At 44.0% G+C, this 23,213-nt stretch overlaps 1 protein-coding gene across 2 annotated transcripts in view; it reads left to right on the top strand.

Moving 5' to 3' along the window:
- Positions 1–21,632, top strand: part of MRPL48 (mitochondrial ribosomal protein L48) — a 49,623-nt gene extending 27,991 nt beyond the window's left edge. For both annotated transcript variants that reach the window (XM_084772962.1, XM_084772961.1), the window contains exons 5-8: positions 5,480–5,649; positions 17,314–17,416; positions 19,670–19,759; positions 21,370–21,632. In XM_084772962.1, the coding sequence (XP_084629088.1) occupies positions 5,480–5,649; positions 17,314–17,416; positions 19,670–19,759; positions 21,370–21,444 (438 nt within the window). In that variant the 3' untranslated portion in view covers positions 21,445–21,632. The remainder of the gene's footprint in view (positions 1–5,479; positions 5,650–17,313; positions 17,417–19,669; positions 19,760–21,369) is intronic.
- The last annotated feature ends 1,581 nt before the right edge of the window (positions 21,633–23,213 follow it).

Raw genomic sequence — 23,213 nt, 5'->3', positions numbered from 1 at the left:
AGGCTGGCCTCGAACTCACAGCGATCCCATCCACCTCCTGGGATTACAGGCATGCACAACCACGCCTAGCTTCCTCTGCCTCTTGAATGCTGGAATTAAAGGAGTATGCCACCTTCTGTCTTTTGAACCTTGGAAAGAAAGGGGCATCTGGTTCATCTCTTCTTTTTTTTTTCTTAAGATTTATTTTTAATTTAATGTGGATTGGTGTTTTGCCTAAATGTATGTCTGTGTGAGGGTGTCAGATCCCCTGGGAGTTACAGACAGTTGTGAGCTGACATGTGGGTGCTGGGAATTGAACCTGGTCCTCTGGAAGATCAGTCAGTGCTCTTAACTGCTGAGCCATCTCTCCAGCCCCTCATCTCTTTTTGGCAATGCTGCTTGACTTCTTTCTTTCTTGGCTTCATTTATAACTCTTCACTTGGTTGCTGTCCCTAAAATCAAGCGCCCTTGTCCCTGAGGAGGCAGTGAAGGGAGGACTAGAGTGAAGCTTCTTGGGAAACACATGGGAGGCATGGGAACAACCCATATTAGGCACGCCTCTTACAGCACAGGCCCAGCCTCTTTCTGGATGATCCTCTGCATACTTTCTTACACAGCCATGTTCTCACTGCCTCTGCCTTTGCACATATCCTTTCCTCTGTATGAACTCATATCCTTCCTGTTTCCTTCACGGTTCTCATCCTGCAAGACCCAGCTTGGCTCATGGCACCTCATCTCTGGACTCAGCACTTACTTTGTTTAATCTCATGTTTCTCCAAAAGCCTTGCTTCCTTCTTTTGAATTTTAAATGCTTCAGATTTTTTTGGAGTTACTTTTCTTTGACAGGTTAAAAGTAGCAATAGTCTAGCTGTTGGGCAACCCTATTCTAGCTATTAGCTGTTGGTCAAAATTACAAGAAGCAGCACAAACCACCAAGGTCAAGTTCTCATGCAGCCAAAGCCCTGTTAAATCATTTCATGGGCTTTTTGTTTTATTTTGGTTTTTGGTTTTTCTAGACAGGGTTTCTCTGTATAGCCTTGGCTGTCCTGGACTCACTTTGTAGACCAGGCTGGCCTGGAACTCACAGAGATCCGCCTGCCTCTGCCTCCCGAGTGCTGGGATCAAAGGCGTGTGGCACCACTGCCCAGCTTTAACTACATTCTTAATGGGAAGAAGCATGTTGTCACTTCCCCATCCATCTCCTGATGATGAGGATAATGATTACTGGGCTCTAGAAATAAAAGGATGAATGAGACATAACACCTATTATAGAAATTGAAGCCCGGTGGCACATGACAAAATTGTTTATCTCTGCTCTCTTAATAATAATATTCCTCAGGCAGACATGGTAATCCTAGCACTCAAAGAGATAGAGGCAGGCAGATCTTTATGTTCGAGGCCAGCCTGGTCTACAGAGTGAGTCCAGGACAGCCAATGCTATACAGAGAAACCTTGTTTCAAATAAACATAAACATAATAATATTAATATATTTAATTATTATTTGATAATATTATTTAATATTATTATTATTAATTCCTTTAGTAATTAATTATTATTAATTCCTCTAGTAAAATACTCAGGACATGTATTCAGTTAGATCTGGAGAGCTTTCTCAGCTGACTGGGCCTTTGGGGAACAAATCTTGCTCATCTAAGCATCAACGTTCAGCACAGAGTATAGAACAACAACAAAGTGGCTAACAGAGAAATAAAGGGACTTTAAATATACTGTACATGAACTGACAGACAGGGGCTGAGTGTAAAAGCCCATGAATTAGGATGGGCATGGTGGCGTGCACGCCTTTAACCCCAGCACTTGGGAGGCAGAGCAGGTGGATGGCTGTGAGTTCCAGGCCAGCCTGGTCAACAAAGCAAGTCTAGGACAGCCATGGCTACACAGAGAAACCCTGTCTTGAACCACCACCACCACCAAAAAAAAAAAAAAGAATATATGTAAGAGACAGGTGTGGTGGTGCATGTCTTTAATCTCAGCACTGGGGAGGCAGAGGCAGACGAATTGATGTGAGTTCGAGGTCAGCCTGGTCTACAAAGTGGATCCAGGACAGCCAGGTTTACAAGAGAAACCCTGTCTTGAAAAACCAAAATAAATAAATAAAAGGCCTCAGTCATTGCTTATAGCATCATGATAATTTTGCTGTTACAAATGAGGAAACTGTGTCTCGAATGTTTGACACTGAATTAGGAATATGCCCACCCAGTCAGCCTGCACCTTCAGATCACTACAGATGTTTTCAGAGAACCATCCCCAAATCATTTGGGCACACAGCTGTCAGCTTCATTATTCTCATCACGAGGACTTCTGGAAGCTGAGTGTTGCGATGTGGCAGGGTTTTAGCTTGGAGACGGTGGATGATGCAATCTTCCCTGGTTCTCCTGCTCTAAAGGCTCCCTCCTGACTGACAGGCAGATGCTCTCACGTCATAGTGGAGAGCCTGGGCCCAGTTTCATGCTCCAAATAGACAGAAAGTACTTAACCTTTATCATTCATATCCCTCTCTCTCTCTCTCTCTCTCTCTCTCTCTCTCTCTCTCTCTCTCATTCTCTGGCTTGTTTTTGTTTTTTTGAGACAGGGTTTTGTGTGCGTGTGTTGTAGCCCTGGCTGTCCTGGAACACTTTATAGACCAAGCTGGCCTTGAACTTAAAGAGATCTGCCTGACTCTGCCTCCCAAGGGCTGGGATTACCTTTGCCATTTCTTACTGTTGTTCTCTGTCAGGGGAGAAGAGACAAAATTATCTTTAAGATTTCTTCCAACTGTAAGAGACCCTGTGACTCTAGTTTTACTTTTCTGCCAGCTCTGTGCTAGTGAAGGTGGGCAAAAACTTTCTTTGTGGTCCATTCGGAGGATCAGATTAATCCTATGGGAACCTGAGGTGGGTCACACATCCAGGCCAGCCGCAGCAGTGCTGAAGTTTGTTGGACAGTAACCAGTGTTCCTGGCACTTTTCCCCCTAGCCTGCCTTCCTTTCTTGCCTGACTGTCCTTGTGATACTGGGGTAGGCTTCCAAACCCAGCTCTGTTCACTTCCATCTCTTTCAGATCTCTCTAATAATTCCCCATGGCATTCATTAAGACCCAGACTCAGCAGGAGGAAGAGAGGAGAGGATGGATGCATGGGGGTGCAATACAGTTATGTAAACCAGAGGGAAAAGGTGTAGCTCAGTGGTATAACATGTATTTGGCATGCACAAGGCATAGAGTTTAATCCCCAGTAACTCCCCCTCCCCAAATCACCAACATCAAAAACAAAAAGTTTTTATAGAAACTAGTGTCTGAAATGATATGCAGTTAGGCTTTCGCTGGCTGTGCTGTGCCCTGGCTCAGAACTGAAGTATAATAATATCACAATGGTCTTGATAATGTAGATCTGTCCAGGCAGATCTAGGCCAGCATGGAAGAGCAGGGGTGGATGCCAAAATGGATACTTGGATCAGCTTCTTTGTTCTCTTAAAGCAGCACCTTTGAAGAGGCCTGGCACTCCTCTCCTGCAGTCCTCAGAGGCGCCCCTCCCCTCTCTGCTGAAGTCTGCACCCATTCCCTTGGCTTCCAGACTTAGCCTCCTCCGCTGCAGTGTTTACTGTGATGGTGAAGAATCCTGGCTGGATTTGGCCAGGGAAGTGTTAAAGTCTTGATGGTTGGCTTTCCACTCATGGCAAGGTCTGGAACCCCCGCTGTGGCCACTCCTGTTGAAAACTTTAGTAATACAGAGGAGCCTGCTCTAGATAAATACCTGTATTGCAGTTAAACAGTTCTGGATTTTAGTTTCTTAAATGTAACTCTGAAAGACAAACCTTAATAGTTCAGGCTTCATATTTTTTTCTCACACGGAATCAGGATTACAGTCCAGAGGGTGTGCTGTCTGTATTAATCACTTTACATTCAGCATTTTCTTCAAGACTCAGAGCATTTTGTGAGACTCTTGTCAGGATTACTGTATTTGTAAGACCCCTCATTTGTCCCCTCTGCTTCCCCCCAACATACACGCTGGATACCTGCTCTCTTAGGCTAACCTGGAAAGTGGTGATGCTCTATCCAGAACAGTACTATGGCAACTGCTGTGCAGAGGTGACTGAAGGTACTTAGGTCTTAGGTTTTCTTAATGAAAACAAGGTCTTACTATATAGCCTGCGACCTTCCTGCCAGTTTCCTGGGTGTTAGGATTATAGGTGTGTACTACCATGATTAGCTATCCTCATTCTCTCCTTTAGTGTTTGGAATTCTGCCTGAGCCATCTGAGTACTCAGAAGATAGTTTATCACTGAACTGTACCTCAACCCCCAGTTGAGTAAAAAAAATGATTTTTTTTACCAGCAACAAGACTGAGGGAATGTCCAGTTATTATTGGAAATAATGCAATATAGAACCAAGCACAGACAGAGCATCCAACAGAAACTACAAGTACAGGAACATCTTAACTGTGGATATCTAGTATATGACAGAGGTGACAGTGCATTGCTATGATGCTAGGTCATTTGACCTGGTTGTTCACGTGAGAAAAGGTGACTCTTGGCTCCTGTTTTATAACATACTAAAAGTGGATTGTGGGTAAAGAGGCCTGTTGCCAAGACTGATCCTTGGAATCAATTTGGTGGAAAGATCAATCCCTCAGTTTGTCTTCTGACTTACACTCATGGGCCACACTCATGGGCCATGCCATATACACACACAGATCACACACACACACACACACACACACACACACACACACACACACACACACTAATTTCAAACAAACAAACAAAATGCACCTTAGGTTGAAAACATAGCTAAGCAATGGAGTAGGTGCTAAGAGTTTAATAACCAACACCAAAAAAGTAAAATTTTTTGCTATAGCATAACTCTATCAAGTTGCAAGTTGAGAAACAGGCCTAGGGATGGGAGGTGAGCCTCAAAACAAGGTAATGACAGATGGCAGTCACATATAGCTCTATTGTCTTGTACTGGCCACTGGTAAGGGAAGCTGCCTCTTCTTTTCCCTGAGAACTTTAGCATCTCTAAAGAGTAACCTGAGGAAAATGTGGTAAACAATTTTACTTGAAAGCTTGGGTTTATGTTTTTGTTTTTTTAAGTATGATCACATTCCTGGCATGGTAGCACATGCCTATAATCTCAGCACTCAGGAGACAGAGGCAGGTAGATCTCCGTGAGTTCAAAGCCAGCCTGGTCTATAAAGTGAGTTCTAGGACAGCTAGAGCTACACAGAGAAACCCTGTCTCAAGAAAACAACAGGAAAAAAAAAAGAATACATTATGATTACATTTCTTCTTTGTTTTTTGTTTTTGATTTGTTTTGTTTTGACATAAAGTTTTACATTGTAGTCCTGGCTAGCCTGGAACTCCCTATATAGACCAGGCTAGCCTTGATCTTACCGAAATCCACCTGCCTCCCAAGTGCTGGAATTAGAGGCTGCACCATGCCCAGCTGGTAAAATTTCTTATACAATACTTTGACTTATTTTTTTTCTCTTTGTTTTTCATTCAGCCCAAAAAGAAGAAAGCAAAAGTGGAAGTGAGAGCCATTAATCTGGGGACAGATTATGAATATGGGGTTTTAAATGTTCACCTGATTGCTTATGACATGACTCTGGCAGAAAATTATGCCCAGTATGTCCACCGCCTCTGCAACCAGCTCTCCATCAAAGTGGAGGAAAGGTAGGAAGGATGCCTTTGTTTGCGGTGTTTCTGGCCTGAGTATCATGCTTCCACCTTCACCCCACCCCCTGTAGCCTTGGCTGTCCTGGACTTCCTTTGTAGACCAGGCTGGCCTCGATCTCACAGAGATCCTTTTGCCTCTGCCTTCCATGCGCTGGGATTAAAGGAGTGTGCCACCACGCCTGGCTTATGCTCTGCTTTTTTTGCCAAGTCAGTTTTGGGAAAATAATGTACATGTAATGAAAGTTACTCTTTAGTTACATACCTGGTACAAAGCATATAGCAACTCATTAACCTCAAAAGTTCCTTGTTGTTCCATACAGCCAGTCTCTTCCCCTCCCCCACCTAAGTCTCTGGAGACCACTGATAAGTTATCTAGCCTCGTTTTAAATTTTATTTGCTTATTGTATGTGTTATTGTGTGTGAGCTGTTCCTACATGCCTCAGGGTGCATATGGCACAATATGTGTGGAGGTCAAAGATCAGTGTGCAGGAGTCAGTTCTTTTGTTCCCTTGTGTGTGTCCCTGGGATGGACCTCGCTGGTCATCAGACTGGTGGCAGGTGCCTTCCCGCTGAGCTGCCCTCTCACTGCCCTCCTGTTGTCTTAATGTCTTCAGAACATCATGTAAATGGAATCACACGTAGACAGCTGTTTATATCTGACCTTTTCCATTTAGCATAATGTGCTTAAGTCCAACCATGTTGTTGCAAGTTGTTTTTAAAAATTTTGGTAAAATAACTAATAATTTTACTACTTCTAAGTTTTAAAAATTGCATTTGTGTATTTATTCTGTGTATGTGGGTCTAGGGGTGAATATGCCAGAGCACGGGAGTATGGAAGTCCAGCTTGCAGGAGTCAGTTCTCTCCGTCCACCTTGTAGATGCCAGGGGCTCAGTTCTTCAGGCTCGGTGGCAGTCACCTTTACCTGCTGAGCCATCGCACCAGCTGCTTCTTAAGTATCCTTAAATGTGCATGTGGCCCAGTGATAGCAAACACAGTCATAATGAGCAATTGCTACCACTGCCTGTGTTTGTGACTTTATAGCTTATAAAACTGAAGTTTTGTGCTGGGTAGTGGTGGCGCACACCCTTAATCCCAGAACTTGGGAGACAGAGGTGGGTAGATCTCTCAGTTTCAGGCCAGACAGGGCTACATGGAAAAATCTTGTCTTCAAAACCAAAACAAACAAAACTTAAATTTAGCACTTACTAAACAGTAATTCTGCATTTCCTCTTCTGCTTAGCCCATAACTGTTGCCCCCTCATCTCCCACAACCGTCCTATTTTCTGTCTGTTTTTATTACCTCATAGAAGTAGAGTTATACTGTATATATATTTTATGGCTGGTTTATTTTGCTGAGTATAATGTCTGTAGAATTCATTTATGTTGTAGAATATATCAGACTTGCCCTTCTAAGATGGAAGATTCTACTATATTCCATATTTTGCTTCTCCATTCATCTGTCAATAGGTGATTCTGTTCTGTTTGTTTTTTGTTTTGTTTTGTTTTTTCAAGACAGGATTTCTCTGTGTAGCCTTGGCTGCCCTGAATTCATTTTGTAGACCAGGCTGGCCTCGAACTGGAAGAGATCCTCCTGCCTCTGCCTCCTGAGTGCTGGGATTAAAGGCGTGTACTACCACACCCAGCTCCATTTCATTTTTGAGATCGAGTTTCACTATGGTAGTCCTGACTGGTCTGGAACTCACTATGTAGACCAGGCTAGCTTCTTAAATTTGTAGCAATCCCCCTGCATCTGCCTCCTCAGTACTAAGATTATAGGCATGAGCCACCACATCCAACCTGTTTTCTTCCTTCCTTCCTTCTTTCCTTCCTTCCTTTCTTTCTTTTTTCTTTTTTCTTTTTCTTTTTTTTTTTTCTTTTCTGGTTTTTTGAGACAGGGTTTCTCTGTGTAGCTTTGGCTGTCCTAGACTCACTTTGTAGACCAGGCTGGCCTTGAATTCACAGAGATCTTCCTGCCTCTGCCTCCCGAGTGCTGGGATTAACACCCAGCCTGTTTTTTTATTTGTTTGTTTGTTTTTGTTTTTGTTTGTTTTTGAGACAGGATCTCTCTCTATAGCCCTGGTTGTCCTGGAGCTCACTCTGTAGACCAAGCTAGCCTTGAACTCACAGAGATCCACCTGCCTCTGTCACCTAAGTGCTGTGATTACAGGCATGCACTACCACTCCTGGCACCCAACCTGTTTTCTTAAGTGTTTCTTTCAAAAGGTAGCGTAGTGTTTTGTTTTTTTGTTTGGTTTCTGCTAATGTTAATATTTTGGTATCATATATAATAATAATAAGCTATTTTCTATAGCAGGCCTCATTTTAAAGTCTTACATTAAGCCAGATCCATTTTGAACTGTTTTTGTATATGGTATAGAATTTGTGTTTGTCCTGTCCTTTCAAAAAATAATTGGGGTTTTTTTTCTCTTTTCCTCTCTTGCTTTGTTTTCTAATATGGCTCTTAAGTTGTTTCACTATTTTTTTTTTTTTACTTTTATTGAATGTCTATGATTTTACACGTCATGCACCAAAATCCCTCTCCTCCCCTCAGTAAAATAAAACAAACAAATGAAAAATCTTATCACAGAAGCTGTAGTGTATCATGCAGTTTAGCCTTTTGTCCACATATGTTTACTTTCAGATGTTCATTGCTACGAGTCATGGGTCTGGTGTGAGGCCTACACTATTGTTACCAGATCCACACTGGGACTGCTGTTGGATATCCCATTGTTTCTGTGTGTCAAGGAGATTCTTAATCTTTGAATCTGCAGGTCCAGCGTCTTCATGTATTTCAGCAGGTCATACATGGATGGGGTAGATGTTGGGGTGAGGTTCCCTCAGAGCCCTGGATCAGGGCCCATTCCCTTGTCCTCAGGGCAGGGCCTACTCTCCCACTCCCATGTCCTCAGGGCAGGACCAGCCCTCCCGCTCCCATGTCATCATGGCAGGGCCGGCTCACCCGAGTTGTTTCACTATTTAGTGAAAGGATTTTTTTCTCCACTGAATATCTCAGCATCTGTGGAAGCTAGTTGACCATGAGGGTCTGTGTCTGTTCCCTGAAGTGATGTATTACATTGGTTTATGTATCTGTACTTACACTAATACTTGACTAGTTTGGTTACTATAGCTTTTTTATTAAAATATTTTCTATAATGTTTTTTGGTTTTGCCATTAAATTTTTTATTAGCTTTGTTTTTTTTTCTAGTATAAAGGAGGTTTATTGTGGGAAGGCAGAAGTGAGGGCCTGAGTGGGGGTAGGGACAGTGAATGAGCCATGATGGCAGAGAGAGAGAGAGAGAGAGAGAGAGAGAGGGAGGGAGGGAGGGAGGGAGGGAAGAGAGAGAAGCTGGAGTCCAGGGAGCTATTTATTAACTTGGTGATATCTATGCAGTCTCTGGATTTTCTGGAAAACTTTAGGATAAAGGAACTAGCACTTAGTGTTTGATCCTGTGTTGCTCCTTTTCACAGCTTATCTCAGTGTTTCGACAGCATACATGTCCTGTGGTTTGCCTTAATGACATTGTCACTTGATGAGCAATGGCTTCTGTTTTAAGTTCTTACTCAGCTTAATTATGACAAGGAGACATTCTCAGAGTGGCTGATGCGTCTTGAACACTGATCTAACACTTCCTGATCTTTGCAACAGAGAGGGGGTGTTGGTTGGGCTTAGAGTCTTTGGCAAGCACTGATATCTTGCTAGAATTTATGGCAGAATTTTGTTCTCATTGTGTTTATTTTTAGCTCACCTTGTACTAATGACAGCTGATACGGGTTTTCATTAATCCATATCATGATGTAAAGTTAGACTTTCTGCGGCATCATTAGTTTGAGTGAACGTGTCCTGTAAGCTTTGACTAATGTACACAGTAGAATCAATTCGGTTATAATCAAGATACAGAACATTCCTGTTATCCTGAGTTCTCTGCTTCTGTAGTCAACTCCTTTCCCACAAGTCCTTGCTAACCTTTCGGGACTTTCTTGTTGTTGCTTTGGTTTTGATTTTTTTTTTTTTTTTTTTTTTTGAGACAGAGTTTCTCTGTGTAGCTATGGCTGTCGTGGAACCTATAGACTAGGCTGGCCTCAAACTCACGGAGATCTGCCTGCCTCTGCCTCCCAGGTGCTGGCATTAAAGGTGTGTGCCAGCACTACCTAGTCCTTGCTAACTTGTTTGTTTGTTTGTTTGTTTTTGTTTTTTGAGGCAGGGTTTCTCTGTGTAGCTTTGGCTGTCCTAGACTCACTTTGTAGACCAAGCTGGCCTCAAACTCAGCAATCCTCTTGCCTCTGCCTCCCAAGAGCTGGGATTAAAGGTGTGTGCTACCATGCCCAAATCTATTTCCTTTCCCTGTAGTTTTACCTATTTTAGACCATCATATAAATGAAAAACAACAACAACAACATAATTTTCCCTTTTGAATGTGGTGTTCTTCCTTAAAATAAGTAGTCGAAATTTCCCCATATTTGCCTTTATCAAAACTTTGTTCCTTTTTGTTGTTCAGTAGCATTCCATTAAAAGGATGTGCTTCAGTTTTTCCTTTTCTAATTGAAGGATATTTGTGCTTCTAATTTTGGGCAACTATGAATAAGGCCACTACAAATGGGTATGGGTTTCTGTGAGAACAAAAGTTTTCATTTCTGAGTATGTGATTTATGCTCTCATGGTATGTATAGTATCTGTTTGAGTTTATTGGAGACTCTGCAAGCTTTTCTGAAGTGGCTGTCCACTCCCTCCCTCCGTCAACAGTATATGAGTTCTACATAGTTCTACACCTCACATTTCTTCTTGAAATTAATTTTTGGGGTTTTTTTGTTGGTTTGTTTTTTGTTTTTTTGAGATAGGGTTTCTCTGTATAGTCATAGCTGTCCTAGACTCATTTTGTAGACCAGGCTAGCCTAGAACTCAAAGTGATCCACCTGCCTCTGCCTTGCAAGTGCTGGGATTAAAAACGTGTGCCACCATGCTGGCTTTAAAATTAATTTTTTAAAGATGTACTTATTTATTTTAAGTATATGGGTGCTCTGTTTTTGTGTATACCAGAAAAGGAATCAGATTCCTTTATAGATGGTTGTGAGCCACCATGTAGTTGCTGGTGTACACACACACACACACACTACTTTGGTTCTTCATCATGTAAGTCTTACTATTTAAAAAGGGTCTGGCTCGCCGGGCGTGGTGGCGCACGCCTTTAATCCCAGCACTTGGGAGGCAGAGGCAGGCGGATCGCTGTGAGTTTGAGGCCAGCCTGGTCTGCAGAGCGAGTCCAGGACAGCCAAGGCTACACAGAGAAACCCTGTCTCAAAAAAAAAAAAAGGGTCTGGCTCAGTTAAGCTGTGTCTACAGTAGATGGGTGCTTCTCTTCATGAGGTAATGGTGGTTGGCTCACTGACACCTTGCCTGTGGAGCATCCTGAGAATGACAAGTGAGGATATATTCTTTGGAATCAAATTGGCTGCATTCAGACTCTAGCTCTGTCAGTTATTAGCAAGATAACCCTGAGAATGCTGAACCCATTTGCTTATCTGTATAGTGAGGATGACCGTGTGTCTGTTTCTTCAAGCTCAGAGAATTCAGTAATGTAGTACATGACAGTGTGTGCCATGGACATTGGCTCATAGTAAACACTCTAAACACTGTGATGTGATCAATACTGATGGGGAATTTTGTTCTACTGGTAGAGGTTAGGGATACCTTCTTGGAGTTTGGGTGGCAAAGAGGCATTAAATGTCATTCCCACAATGTTACTGTCATATTTTTTAAAGATTCTGCTTTAAGGAACCCAGAGGTAGTCTGGAGAGATGCTTCAGTGGTTAAGAGCACTGGCTGCTCTTGCAGAGGACCCAGGTTCAATTCCTTGCACCTACATGGCAACTCACAACCATCTGTAACTCCAGTTCCAAGGAATCCAACACTCACTTCTGGCTTCCGTAGGCACACATGTGGTGTACATAGATACATACAGGCAAAACACCCACACACATAATAGAAAACCAAAGATGATGCAATTACACCGTTGGCAGCCACGTGCTTGGTTGTTACTTGCTCTCCCTCCCTGAAAGAATAAACAAGTAAAATGACAACAGCAAAGTGCAGCCGCCTGTAGCTCTAGCTACAGGAGCTGAGGCAGGAGCATTTGTTGAGCCTGAAAATTCAAAGCCCGCCTGTATAGCACAGAAAACCAACTCCCCTCAGCCTCATCTGGCTGTGTGTGGTAGTGCATCTATCTGCAATCCCAGCACTTGGGCGATGAGGCAGGAGAGTCAACAGTTTAAGGGAAGCCTGGGCTACATAGAACTTCTCAAACAAACAGCCATGTTAGGTTATACTTGAGTGAGTGCAGAAAAGTGCAGCCAGGCACTCTGAAAAGGCTAAATATTATTTACTTCATATGAAAAGCCCTTGTCTCTGGTGGCCTAAAGCAACTGTGATCTAGACTTCCAGGGTGGGGTGGGAAGGGAGTGCTTACCTCTCTGCTACAATTTACCTAACCTCTTGGTGTCTTGGTTTCCTTATGTATAAAATGGAGTTAATAAAAGAACTTACTCAAAAAGCCTACACTGAGAACTAGGGAGGAAACATGATTGTCAGAAAAAGCTATGCCTCACAGCTGTTACACACATATCCCACACAGTTTGTTGGGTTTGTTCTTTTGGTTTTTTTGTTTGTTTGTTTCTGAGACAGGGTTTCTCTGTGTGTAGAACTGGCTGTCCTGGTACTCACTTTGTAGAATGAGCTGGCCTCAAACCCACAGAGATCCGCCTGCCTCTGCTGACCGAGTGCTGGAATTAAAGGCGTGCGCCACCACCTGGCTACATACACAACTTTTGAGACAGTTTCCTCCCCCCTTCACTTTTTAAACCTCTCTGTCCTAGACCTTGCCGTATAGCCCAGGCTAGCCTTAAACTCATGATCCTCCTGCCTCTACTTCCTGTATGCTGGGATGTGTGCCATCATATCTGGCTCAGCTGTTATTTTCTTTTCTTTTTTTTTTTTTTTTAAGATTTATTTATTTATTATGTATACAGTATTCTGCCTGCATATATCCTTGCAGGCCAGAAGGGGGCACCAGATCTCGTTATAGATGGTTGTGAGCCACCATGTGGTTGCTGGGAATTGAACTCATGACCTCTGGAAGAGCAGCCAGTGTCTTAACCTCTGAGCTATCTCTCCGGCCCAAGGCTCAGCTGCTCTTGTTAATAATACAATTGGGCTAGGGAGATAGCTCTGTCAGTCAAGTGTTTAAGAACCTGAGTATAATTCCCAGATTCCACATAAGAATAGCTGAGTGTAGTGTTAAGTGCTTGTATTCCTAGTGCTGGCCAGGCAGAGGCAGGCAGATCCCTGGGGCTCACTGGCCAGCCTGCTTAGTCTACTTGGGGAGTTCTAGGCCAGCCAGAGCACCTGAGGAATAGCACCCAAGGACTATTCTTCCGCCTCTCTCTAACTCCTTGCTTTTTTCCTTTACTTTGCCTGTTTATCCCTCCCTCTCTCTTTTCCTTTATTCCTCTATTTTGAGATAGGGATTTATATCGCCCAGGCTGGCCTTGAGCTCACCATATGCCTGAGGATGATCCTTCTGCCTACCTCTCCAGGTACCGGAATTAATGATGTTTGCCATTATGGTTTGGTTAACTCTGCTCTGGGGCTGACCCAGGGTTTCACATTTGCTGGGCAAACACTCCAACTGAGCTACATCTCCAGCCCAGGCCGTATTTTGTCTTGAGTGTTACTTCTTCAAGAAAGCTTATGAAATTAAGTCCTTACGTTGTATTTTCAGCAGAAATAAAGGGTATACAAATTCCCTTTCACAACATGCATCTCTTATCCTTAAACTTATTTAACTATGACTTTCAGATTATGTTCTGGATTGTGTTCATTCTCTTAAGGCAGAGCTACCTCTGTCTTCATCAGTGCTCTAGCCCTAGGGCCTGACCTGGTCTGCAGTTCATCCCAGGCTCGGAATAAATGCCAGTTGATGTGGATTGTGTTCCAGCCATCATGGGCATGCTTCGTAGAGCAGCAGCGTGAATGGCGTACTGGCGTTTTGCTTCTCTCCCGGCTCTTCGCTGCAAATAGCTCCGCATAAAGAGCTGTTTGTTTTACCAGTTCACTTACTGCATTGATTGAGGTTTTCCAGCTGCTGTATCACTAGGCATTCACACTGCCCAGCTTGTCAGAGATGGATTTGTTGTCTTGTGCTTTTCATTTAGTTTTTCCTCTGGAGTAGGAATGGCAGTGTGAGGATAATGACCGTGACCTTGAGTTGGAATTGGGCTAGAACAGCTCGCCAGCTTCGTTCTGCACGCAGCTGAATTGCCAGCTGCCACTGCTGCACGTGGGGTGGGGGTAGGGGAGGGCGGGAGGCCTCTCTCCTGACTCGCCTGCTTCCTTTGCTAAGCAGCTGCCAGGGGCCACACGCTCATCCAGGAGCAGCTTCCAGGCCTGAAGCTGACCAGCTGTGTTCCGTGGAGGGTGCAAGTGCCAGGGAACATCACGCCGTGAGGCTACTCTTTCTTCCCCTCTTAAAAAAAAAATCCATTTTTGAAAAACGTTTGAAATATAGCTTTGTGCATTCCTGGCTATTTTTGGTTTTGTTTTGGCAGCACCGAGGATTGAATTGGGGCCTTTCACGTGTGGCAAGCCTTCCTCCCCAGCTTTCTCAGAGCCTTGACCATAGTCCAAAGAGAGCACTGTCAACTGGGTTGACTCTTCAAATACAGTTTTTCAGTTTTCCCTTTCTTTTTCTACTGCTTGGTCAGCTTTTATTCATTGAGGAAAAACTGGAAAGTACAGAGAATGCAGCAGATTAAGTGAAAAAATTTACCTGTATTTTAAGTACTTAATGACATATTCTACTCTGAAATGACCGGTTTCCTCAGTATTTATGTATTTGTTTAGATGGGGACTCACTGTGTAGCCAAAATGGCCTTGAACAACCTCCAAGTATTCGCTAGTATCAGGTGTGCTTGTGTGTGTCATGCATGCAGGAGTGTGTGTGTGTGTGTGTATGTGTATGTGTACCAGATGTCTTCCTCAGTCCATCTCCACCTTATTCTCTCTCTCTCTCTCTCTCTCTCTCTCTCTCTCTCTCTCTCTCTCTCGATAGTGACTCACAGATCCACCTGCCTCAGCCTCCTGAGTGCTGGGATTAAAGGTGTACATTGCCTAGCTCCTAAGTACATTCTTTTTGTTAGCTAGGCATGGTGGTGCACACCTTTAATCCCAGTGCTCGGGAGGCAGAGGTAGGTGCATCGCTGTGAGTTCAAGACCAGCCTGGTCTACAAAGCGAGTCCAGGACAGCCAAGGCTACACAGAGAAACCCTGTCTTGGAAAAAAAAATTCTTTCTTTTCTTGAGACAAGGTTTCTCTGTATAGCCCTGGTTGTCCTGGAACTCACTGTGGAGACCAGGCTTGCCTTAAACTCACAGCCTCTGCCTCCTGAGTGCTGGGATTAAAGGCATGCAACACCACTACACAACCTAAGTACATTTTTAAAAAACATTTTATTTTATGTGTATGAGTGTTTTACCTACATATACGTGTGTGTACCATGTGCATGCCTGGTGACTGCTGAGGCCAGAAGAGGACATTAGATCCCCTGGAATTGGAGTTACAGGTGATTATGAGTTGCCATTTGGATGCTGGCTCTCAAACCTGGATTCCCTGGAAGAGCAGCTAGTGCTCTTAACTGCTAAACCATTTCTCCAGAACCCTAAGAACATTTTTATGTCTTGTTAGCCATGAAGCTGTTCATGAACTCCCATTTCTCTGAAATATTTGACAAACACTTTGAGGGCATAGACTTCATTTGTCCCTAAATTCCTAAAGCATAACATGCTACTAATAATTGTTATGGTTATATTTATCTGTGTGTGTGTGTGTGTGTGTGTGTGTGTGTGTGTGTGTGTGTGTGTGTGTGTATGGTACAGCTACAGGTTAGAGGGCAGCTGTGGAGTCATTCTTTCCTTTTACAACATAAGGCCCAGAGATTGAACTTAGGTTGTCAGGCCTGGTAGATGGCATCTTTACCCGCAGGGCCATCTTGCAGGCTGAAATATTTTTAGTGGGTAAATCAGTGAAATCTTACTGAAAGTAAGCATTGAAGTGTAAAACCCATGGTTAGTGGCACAGATGCACAGCTTGCATTTCATCAGTCAGTCTTTTCTGCAGAATGCCCAGAGGGATAAATAGCAACTCAGCACTCTCTCCTTCTCAGAGCTGTCACATAATTATTTTATTTGACCTTTCATAAGAAGTATGATTGTGCTCCCACTTTTTAATATTGGGGATTTATTACTGTATTCACATGAATGGAGGAGGTCAGAGAGTGTGCTGGGAGGGGTGCTGCTGCTGCCATTCCGAGCAGCTGAAGGAGTCTACAGCACTCAGGAAGTCACTGACTGTTTATCAGGGCAAAGGAACTGGCATTTGCGGGTGTAGTATGGCAGGCAAACTGCTGTATGGTCTCAGTCCTAGCAGCGAACCTGTGAGCAAGGCTGTCTTCTTCTCACTCCATAGCTGAAGGGACAGACACAGAAAGAGGGCTGGATTGACCTGCCAAGTGTCAAGCAGGGAATAAGGGCCAGAGCCGGGCTTTGTCTGGCACCGTCATGTTTTTATTCCATTTACTGTCACACTAAGTGTCCTTCTTGCTACCATTTGATGAAACTATGGTACATGGAAAATCAGGAATTCTATTGTCATTAATATTTCATTCTTGCTGGGTGGTGGTGTACACCTTTAATACCAGCCCTTGGGAAACAGAGATATAGGCAGTTCTCTAAGTTTGAGGTCAGCCTGGTCCATATAGTGAGTTCTAGGAGCCATGGCTACACAGAGAAACCCTGTTTAGAAAAACAAAACAAAAAATTTCATTCCCTTTAGTTTGATGAACTTTTTGGTGAGATGAATACAACACGAATACCATATTCCCGGATAGCCATTAGCTCATTCTTATCCACATAGGGTCCTCAGAGAGGCCAGATTGTAATTTCATTTACATGTGAAGTTCCAGGGGAGAGTGGCTCACACAAGCACATCTTACTCATAAATGGTAGACTCCAAACCACTGCTCTGTAGAGCTCGGCCTGCTGAAGCTAATCAAGTAAGCATGGACTTGGCAGTGATTCCCAGCCTAGGTGACTGCAGTCCTTCTGTCCCACTGGAGGGGGTCCTCATGACATTCAGGGCATAGAGGCAGGAGTTCATAGACCAGCACCCACGGTGACAATCCCCTGGTCTGGAGTGTTACTAGTGCTGACCTTGAAAGAAACTGTTCCAGAACTGTTGGGTATGTCACTTTATTCCTCCAGGGAAAGCACAGTGATCAAGGCTCGCCTCTGAAGTGTACCCAAGTGCCAAACGGATTCCCTTAGAACTGGCTTTTTCAGTAGCAGCAAATATGTATTATAACCAGGTTATACTCAGGGTATTGTCTCAGTCAAGCATGACTGGGGACATAGAAAGACACTAAACACAGTGTGCTCCCTCAGAGTTTAGAGACGTCTGGTGGAGATAAAGGGTGTCTGCTTACTTAATACTGGCTGCAGGTAAGCATCATCTGGGAGATAATACACGGAATAGTGGTTGCGCTCACAGATGACCTGGTTGAAGTGGTGCTGCTGGCTTGAGTGGACAGTCTCAACAGCTACCTCTTCTTCTGCAGTTACGCGATGCCTACCAAAACCATGGAAGTGATGCGGCTACCTGACCAAGGCAACAAAATGGTCCTAGACTCAGTCCTTACCACCCATGAGCGGGTGGTTCAGGTAGGCACTCTGGGGGAATCTCCAAGTCCTTTTGCTTCTCTGGTTCCCTCCCTCCATCTTTTTCTCCATCTGTCATACCTCTTACTCTTGTCTTCTTTCCCGTAAATCATTGGTTCTCAACCTTCCTAATGCTACAACCCGTTAATACAGCTCCTCATGTTGTGGTGACCCCAACGATAAAATTATTTTCATAAGTATTTCATAACTATAATTTTGATACTGTTATGAAATGTAATGTAAATATCTGTGTTTTCTGATGATCTATCAAAGGGTTATTTGACTCCTCACATTCATTCCCGAAGCTTCCTTGTGTACCAGTACCCCTATGTGTGTACACACACACACACACACATAATGTATGTATGTGCCTGTGCCTGATCTGTTGGCTGAGCTTCAAACACAGTAGAACTGGTTATCTAGTGGACTTTGATTGATGCTCCACAATGTACTCCCTGACCTCATCGTATAGAAAACTAATTTTTCAGGGGACAGCATCCCTCTTTGTAATCCTTTGAGCCTAATGCTTGAACCTTTTCTGTCTTTGTTTATTGACCAAATTTCTTACCTTCTGCCAATTAAAAGTCTTTCAGTTTTTTCACTTTACACTCATAACAATGTGACAGTTTACTGTTCTTGTTTTCTTTCGCTCTAATTATCATCTTTTCTTTTCTGCAGAGATAGGAGGGTAATGGCCACTCCCAGTAGAGGTGTCCAGAGTTAAGAGCCCACTCGCTCTGACACCACCCTCTGTCTTCATAATGTCACTGCTAGAGTCGGCATGCATGTAGTTTACTCACTCAAAGCTCACAGCTGATAGATGTTGTATATTCAGACAGTTGTGCAACTATTACTGGTCAGTTACAGAACGTTTTCATTACCTCAGAGAGAGGCCGTGTCAGTCAGCGGGTGCTCTCCTTTCCATGCTCCCCTTGCAACCAGAAATCTACTTTCTTTCTCTGTGGATTTATTGTATCTTATGTAAGCAGCATTATACAATTTGAGGTCTTTTAATAAAGCCTGGCGTGGTAGCACATGCCTGTAATCTGAGCAGTTAGGAGACTGAGGCAGGAGGATTGTGAAATTGAGGCTGTCCTGGGCTACACACTAAGACCCTACCTTTGGTTTTGCGTGGTATGTTTTGGAGATTTGCTCATAGGGTAGCATGATTGTCACCTCATTGGTGTTTGTGGCCAAGTAATAAAATTGTATGCAATTTTATTTACAGTTCCATTGTATTTTCACCACCCCTTTTTCTTCTGAGACATGGTTTCTCTGTGTAACAGCTCTGGCTGTCCTGAAACTCACTCTGTAAACCACTCTGGCCTTGAACTCACTGAAATCTGCTTGCCTCTGCCTCCCGAGTGCTGAGATTAAAGGCATGCGCCACTGCCGCCGCCACCAGCACCATCTATCACCACCTCCACCTCCACCTGGCTTTGTATTCCCATTTTTAATCCACTTAAAAAGTTTATCAGCAAGGTAGTAAGAGTGTAAAGAGGAACACCTAAATCTAAATGTACCAATGAAAACAACTGAGGTACTTTGAAATGTTTAAGTCCTTAACTAGTAATTTGTTTATAATGTACCCTGGGTAGTAGCTCTGACTTGCAGCTGAGGCCCAGAGGCTGCAGTAGGATTTCTGTAGCACTCATGTCATTGTGTGTCCCCTCCTGCTGGTCCTTGCTGTCCCTTTCACTCCAGCTGCAAGACTTGTCTGGATTTTCTAATGCTGTTCTGCAGGTCACATGTTACTGAGTGCTGTTCCCTCAGCTCTGAAAACTGCCCATGCTTCTGTCTCATTCCTAGTTTAATCCCATTTTCCTTCAAGACTTCACCCAGATGTTACCCACTCTTGAAGTTTTCTTTGACCTTCCCTGGCTAAGTTAAGTGTCTGTTTCTCTTGTGGGTCCTCAAAGTACCCTGTGTGCGTTTCTACCTCACGTTTGACTCACCTCTGGTTCTCAAGATAAGGCCTGAGACCAGCACCTGGCCAGTGTGGTAAGCCCCAATTGCATCAGAAAATTAGTATTGGCCTCGTTGTGACATCCGCTGCCTACAGGAACATTGACCATGACTGTCTCATCATCAAACAAACACCTTCACAGAGAGCAAGAGAAATCCTGCAGAGACTGGCCTCAGAAGCCAGCTCTGAGTATCAGCCTCCCCAGTGCTAGAGCCCAGAGGAGCCCAGGCCCTGCTTGGCAGTCACCTGACCTTCAGCAGCCTCCCTCACACAGCTTTCTTCATTTGCAGATCAGCGGTCTGAGTGCTACGTTTGCAGAGATTTTCTTGGAAATACTCCAAAGCAACCTTCCAGAAGGAGTCAGGTTGTCAGTGAGGGAGGTAGGTGGCAGTGTGGAAAGAGGCCCCCTCGTGGCCTACTGTGCTCAGAATGGGGGTAAAGAAGTCTGTACTGCCTGGCTTGTGAAACAACAGAAATGTGCATTTCAGCCTAGCTGCTCCCAGGAGAGGTGTGCAGCCTGGTAGCGCTGTGATCTTACTCTGAGGTCTCTGAGGTGCCAGGGATGATGCTGTATGCACCACAGGAGCTGGCCTCCATCCCGGAATCCCGGCATTAGGCCTCGAGCCCATGACCTCTCCTTCAGGTAGCTGTAAAGCAGAAACATGGTTTAAAATTATAAACAGCAGCCAGGCGGTGGTGGTGCGCGCCTTTAATCCCAGCACATGGGAGGCAGAGGCAGGTGGATCGCTGTGAGTGCAAGGCCAGCCTGGTCTACAAAGAGAGTCCAGGATAGCCAAAGCTACACAGAAAAACCCTGTCTCAAAAAACCAAAAAAAAAAAGTATTCACCTACCTTTGGGCTGGAGAGATAGATGGCTCAGTAGTTAAGAGCGCCACCTGCTCTTCAGAGGTCCTGAGTTCAATTCCCAGTAACCACACGGTGGCTCACGACCATCTATAATGTGATCTGATGCCCTCTTCTGCAGATAAAGCACTCATATGCAATAAATAAATAAATAAATAAATCTTTAAAAAATTATAAACAGCATAATGCACCAGAGCATAAGTTCCTTTGGTCCTGCCTTACCTTAGACATTAATGCATCAGAGCGTAAGTTCCTTCAGTCCTGCCTTACCTTAGACATTTTCTAGATCATCAAGGCGTGACTGTAGCTCCACTGAATGTATCTGGTAAAGAATAGGAAACCTGCAGAAATTAGCAGCATTAGCCTAAATACTGGGTGTCAGGCCTAGTTGCCATGACAGTCCTTTGTAGAATATAGTTCCCGTAGGTTAACCCGGTGTCATTGCTCTGTCCAGCTCTCCTTGTTCTGCTCATGCTTGTTTGGAGGTTATTTCAGTTTCACAGAGATCTGTGGATAGGGTGAGAATGTGCTGATTGTACTAAAAATAGTACATGTAATCCCAGCACTCAGCAGGCAGAAGCAGGAAGATTGGGGTTTGAGGCTAGCCTAGTCTACATAGTAGGTTCTAGGTTAGCCTGGTCTATATCCCAAGGTGCTGTCTCCCAAAAGCAAACAAGGCTGGTGAGATGGCCCACAAGTAAAGGTACTTGCCACCAAACCTGATGGTCCGAGGTCAGTTCCCAGGACTATGTGAGTGGAAGGAGAGAACTGACTCCCAAATGTTGCCCTCTGACTTCAGAAGTGAGTATGTGATCACACACATGCACATAAAAAAATAAATGTAATTTAAAATGATATAAAACCAAAAATCACCAGAAAACTTGCGTTGTGATACTTAGAGAGTCCTGACAGTTGCTCACATGTCTGCCTTGTCTCAGCACACTAAGAGACAGTGTGATTCTGCCCGGCTTCCTTCCTGATGTAAGGCTATTGTGCTGCATGCTCATTGAGAACTGTGGCTGAACGCCCCACTGCGAGGCTGCGCACGGGCTCTTTTTGCATGTGCGTGTGTATGGGTAAGAAAAGCACTGTGGTGATTGCCATTTGCTTCACTTTCCTTGTCCAGCACACTGAAGAAGACTTCAAGGGACGGTTCAAAGCTCGGCCAGAACTGGAAGAACTGTTGGCCAAACTGAACTAACCACTGCAAGCGCGTTCATGCATTGGTCAGTCTCAGAGAAGCTCTTCCTGGCATGACCAGAGCTAAGGAGGAGGATGAATGCTCACACCGGAAATGCCTGCTGTGTCTGTGACATGCTGTGCTTGCCAATTACCACCTACGTGAGCAAAACCAAGGGTGTTCTCCACTAATAAAATATGTTGTAGCCATTCTGCTTCTCTCTGTGAGTGTGCGTGAGTGTGTGTGTGTGTGTGTGTGTGTGTGTGTGTGTGTGTATGTGTGTCTTGTGAAGTATCTTTAGGGAATTAATGTTTCTCCTTGTCTAAACATGTTCTTATTCTACCGCACTTTTCCTGTTAGAGTGAATTCATCCTCTAAAATACTAAAGTGGCCATTTGTTTGTTTGTTTGTGACAAGGTCTCTATAGCCTTGGCTGTCTTGGAACTTGCTATATAGACGAGGCTGGCCTCAGACTCACAGATCCACCTGCCTCTGCCTCCCGAGTGTTAGGATTAAAGGAGTGCGCCACCACGCCTGGCTCATGAACTCATCTTTTAAAGTCATATGGCATGTAGTTTTATAATGAACTAGAGATTGCAGTGTAAGTGAACTGTGTATTAGTCTGTTTTTTGTTGCTATGGTGAACTTCCTAAGACTGGGTTCTTTATAAAGAAAAAGGGTTGACCAGCTGTGATACATAATGAGTTCGAGGCCATCTTGGATCATATGAGACATACATACATACATACATACATACATACATACATACATACAAGATATTTGCTAAGTGTTATCATCCCAGCACTCAGGAGGTTGAAACAGAAGGATTGCAATTTCAAAAAATTGATCTTGAGGGCTAGAGAGATGGCTCAGAGGTTAAGAGCACCATCTGCTCTTCCAAAAGTCCCGAGTTCAATTTCCCAGCAACCACATGGTGGCTCACGACCATCTGTAATAAGATCTGGTGCCTTCTTGTGGTGGGCAGGCGCACATGGGGGCAGAATACTGTATAGGTAATAAATCTTTTTTAAAAAATTGATCTTGGTCAGGGGTCGGAAAACCACTATGAATCAAGTCCTACCTTTGCCTCTTTTTTTTTTTTTCCTCCCCCAAGACATGGTCTCTCTCTGTAGTAGCCCTGGCTGTCCAGGGATTCACTCTGTTTACCAGGATGGCCCTGAACTCACAGAGATCTACCTGCCTCCCCAGTGCTGTGATTAAAGGCACCCACCACTATTATGCTATCATTTACATACCGCAGAACTAGAGGCTGTGGGACTGGAAAAGTGGCCCAGTGGATAAGGATGTTGCTGCCAAGCCTGATGACCTTAGTTTGGTTCCTGGGACTCACATGGTAGAAAGAACCAACTCCTGAAAGTTGTCTGATGACTTCTGAATGCCACACAGACATACAAAACAAGTGTAATAATCCAATTTAAATTAGCCATTTTTAAATGCACGTTTCAGTGTCCTGTGTTATGTTTATAGTTCTGTGTGACTACTGCTCCTTGTCTGGTTCATCTTCTGGTTAATAAACGTTTGTTGGAGCAGAGCCATCTGTGACTATTGCCTCTGACCACTGATGCTACAGTGGAGGAGCCGAGTAGTTACACAAACATGGTCTTCTCCTTTATAAACTTCGTCAGATCTTTAGCTAAATAAATCATTGATTCTCAAGCTGCTCATCAGAGTCTCTGAGTCAGAGTTTTGAGCACCAGTCCCTGAATTTTACCTTCAGGTTTTGCTGTCCTGTAGAGGAGTGAAGGTTTTGACTTTGCATCTTAGTTGCT

This window comes from Acomys minous (genome assembly GCF_964271855.1).
Source record: "Acomys minous genome assembly, chromosome: 2".
NCBI lineage: Eukaryota > Metazoa > Chordata > Mammalia > Rodentia > Muridae > Acomys > Acomys minous.
The sequence above is the reverse complement of the archived record's forward strand: the minus strand, read 5'-3'. Positions and strand labels throughout refer to the sequence as shown.